This window comes from Drosophila montana, unplaced genomic scaffold (genome assembly GCF_035044405.1).
Source record: "Drosophila montana isolate Dmon_TW-CO22-7 unplaced genomic scaffold, ASM3504440v1 contig_2081_1, whole genome shotgun sequence".
NCBI classification, from domain to species: domain Eukaryota; kingdom Metazoa; phylum Arthropoda; class Insecta; order Diptera; family Drosophilidae; genus Drosophila; species Drosophila montana.
The window spans coordinates 1,767,231-1,770,225 of record NW_026996991.1 but is presented as its reverse complement, the minus strand read 5'-3'; the positions used below and the strand labels follow the sequence as shown (position 1 = coordinate 1,770,225).

The following is a 2,995-nucleotide window of genomic DNA, read 5'->3' as shown; positions in this document are numbered from 1 at the left end:
TTTGACTGTGTTTATTGCTTTACTTTTCAAAGATGTTGGCCGTTATGTTTCAAATTTGTTTCGATGTCTTGATAAATTTTTTTAAATAGAGCTATCGAAACTAGTGATATTTGTATATATCGATAAAATACCTAAACGAACTAAAAATCAAATGAACGAAAATAATGGAACTAGCTCAGTGTTATTTGGTACCACACACACAATTACAATCAGTGTGAATGCAACCCTGAGGAGCGACGCGGCTTTCCATTTACGCTCACATATTTTTGTTGAATTTTCACCCAGCTTTGCATTAATACGAATTTGCGGCTCCAAGAATTAAATAAAACATCGTCACAATGGATGACATTATGAGCCCGAACTTTTCAATACCCAGCATTGGGCATGCACCAACGCCGATACACCACAGCCTCGACGCCGATCAACAAATTGAAGCATTACCACATCAGGTCTATCATCCAGCTGCACTGGAGCCAACGACAACAGCTGCCTCAACAGTGCAGCAGAACCAGCAGCCCGACGGCAACAGTGGAGTAAGTGGTGCCGATGGAAGCGGCGGCAGCGGCTTGTTTGGCCATGAGCCGTCAATACCCTTGGCCCACAAACAAATGCAAAGCTATCAGCCGTCTGCCTCGTACCAGCAGCAGCAGCAGCAGAACCAGAGCAGCAACACGGGTGGCACCACTCCCCAATCTCTAATGCAGCCACAGACGCCGCAGAGTATGATGTCGCACATGATGCCAATGACGGAGCGCAGCTCCACCGGGGATGCATCCCTCAGCAACATACATCAGACCATGGGTCCATCTACACCGATGACGCCTGCCACGCCCGGCTCGGCTGATCCGGGCATTGTGCCACAACTGCAAAATATTGTGTCCACCGTCAACTTGTGCTGTAAATTGGATTTAAAGAAAATTGCTCTACATGCGCGCAACGCCGAGTATAATCCCAAGCGTTTTGCGGCCGTGATTATGCGTATTCGTGAGCCACGTACCACCGCTTTGATCTTCAGTTCTGGAAAAATGGTCTGCACCGGGGCCAAGAGCGAAGATGATTCAAGGCTGGCAGCTCGAAAGTATGCGCGCATCATACAGAAGTTGGGCTTTCCGGTAAGTGTGCAGCTGCATGTACACCCTGTAGGGGGCAGCTCGCAGCTGAGTACGGGATATCTCAGAGCACTGTAAATTGAAGACACTTGACATTGTTTCTCTTTCAGGCCAAATTCCTTGACTTTAAGATACAAAATATGGTCGGCTCATGCGATGTCAAATTCCCCATTCGCCTGGAGGGTCTAGTCCTGACGCATTGCAATTTCAGCAGCTATGAACCGGAACTGTTTCCGGGTCTCATCTATCGCATGGTGCGACCACGCATTGTGCTTCTCATCTTTGTCTCAGGTAAGGTAGTGCTGACGGGCGCCAAAGTGCGACAGGAGATATACGATGCCTTCGACAAGATATTTCCAATCTTGAAAAAGTTCAAGAAGCAATCATAAGGCCTACTTCATCATTGCTAAGCACATGTAGTTTTCTAGGGTATTAACTCTTAAAGTTGACTAATTGTAATTTGTATTAAGTTAAGATGTCTCTGTGTGAGCGCAAAATAAAACTGTATTTAGTTTGTATATATGTTGTAAGGTGTGCCTGGATTTTATTAGCATATATAGAGCGTCACTTAACCGTATAAAATTTTAACCTTATTTAAGCTTAGATACATTGTGCCATCAGTGCACCCACATTCTCGAACTCGATCTTCTCCGTAATGTTCTTGGTCTTAATTTTATCGTCCTGCGTTGCGACGACGACGAGATCGTGTCCCTGATGCTTCCAACCATTGCGTTTAATCCAATTCTCCAGTGTGGAGTCCTCGATGCCGCCCAACAGCTCCTTCAGCAAATCCTTCTTGATCGTCTGGAACGTGGTTCCCACAACATGTGAGACAAATTTGCGAATGGAATCATGGAAGCCGGTTATATGGCGGAACATGGTTCGATTGACTTCAGCGCGTTGCCAGAACAGAGTGAAGTCAGCGCGCTCCAATATGTCTGCCAAATCGATAATGGTCTGGATATTCTCATCCTTCATCTGCTGTGGCAGCAACAGGCACTTGGCCATAACGAAATCTGTGTGGGGCAAGTTAGTCAGGCACTTCAGCAGAATCGTGTAGGTGATGTCAAAGTTTAGCATGTGCGGATTGAACTGATATAGCTTGAGTACAGCGAGATTGGCCTCCAGATCGTAGGTATTGTTCTTGGCCTGGTCCTGGACGTAAGATTCCAGTATTTTTAAATGATCCGGATTGTAGCTAGACACATAAAAATATAGGTTATGTTTGTGTGTATTTTTTGACTGCGCTGATTAATGGTGCAAAATTTACCGCTCAATGCAGCCCAACATTTCTTGTATGGTCTGGCTTTGGCCGTTTTCCATTTTCACCAAGTGTGCCATATTGAATAATATGCGATTTTGAGTAGGAGATTTATAATTTATACGCAAAAAAATAAACGAAACAATATTCGCGTGGCGATGCTAAAGTTATTTTCCACACAGTGCTGTATTGAATCGTTCGGAACAAGTTCAATCGAACGACTGACTCACATGAGCAACCAACTGTAATGCTGCCCTGGCAATGTTGTTAACAGCAAGCAGTGTTTAGTTAGAGAAAGCTGCCGTTACTAGTGTTTTGGCGTAGTGAAAAATTAAATAATATGCTTGAAATTAAATTTAATAATAAATTTGGAATTAAAGTTAGTGCGGTATTGCGTGTATGAAAAAAAATAATAAGTAGCTGGTGAAATTGCGGATAATTTCGAGCTTACAATTGAGATAAGAATGCATGAAAAATAGTGAATACAAATGAAACCATATTGAGAAGAAACGGAACTTTTTGCGCGGGAAGCATGTCACAATTAACTGTCAGCATGGCGATCCAAGAAGCTTCCAGTTTTCAGGTATTTATCTGAAGCTTTTTTGCATGCATTTTTATGCGATAT

The 2,995-nt window shown here is 43.6% G+C and overlaps 2 protein-coding genes across 2 annotated transcripts; one reads left to right on the top strand and one right to left on the bottom strand.

Moving 5' to 3' along the window:
* Window positions 1-203: 203 nt before the first annotated feature.
* Tbp (TATA binding protein) lies at window positions 204-1,627 on the top strand. The gene is made up of 2 exons (XM_064680018.1): window positions 204-1,112; window positions 1,220-1,627. Exons 1-2 carry the CDS (start codon window positions 339-341, stop codon window positions 1,496-1,498), a joined length of 1,053 nt encoding a protein of 350 aa, XP_064536088.1. The 5' UTR covers window positions 204-338; the 3' UTR covers window positions 1,499-1,627.
* Window positions 1,617-2,559, bottom strand: eIF3k (eukaryotic translation initiation factor 3 subunit k). Its single transcript, XM_064680022.1, has 2 exons — window positions 2,380-2,559; window positions 1,617-2,307 (listed from the first exon to the last, which is right to left on the bottom strand). The coding sequence occupies exons 1-2, from the start codon at window positions 2,448-2,450 to the stop codon at window positions 1,710-1,712; spliced, it is 669 nt and encodes a 222-aa protein (XP_064536092.1). The 5' UTR covers window positions 2,451-2,559; the 3' UTR covers window positions 1,617-1,709.
* Window positions 2,560-2,995: the final 436 nt, after the last annotated feature.

Excerpts from the sequence above, each read along its gene's own strand:
- Tbp (XM_064680018.1), top strand. The coding sequence starts at position 339 with ATGGATGACATTATGAGCCCGAACTTTTCAATACCCAGCATTGGGCAT. Across the intron at positions 1,113-1,219 it reads TACAGAAGTTGGGCTTTCCG|GCCAAATTCCTTGACTTTAA; the intron begins GTAAGTGTGCAG and ends TTTCTCTTTCAG.
- eIF3k (XM_064680022.1), bottom strand. The coding sequence starts at position 2,450 with ATGGCACACTTGGTGAAAATGGAAAACGGCCAAAGCCAGACCATACAA. Across the intron at positions 2,308-2,379 it reads ATGTTGGGCTGCATTGAGCG|CTACAATCCGGATCATTTAA; the intron begins GTAAATTTTGCA and ends TTATGTGTCTAG.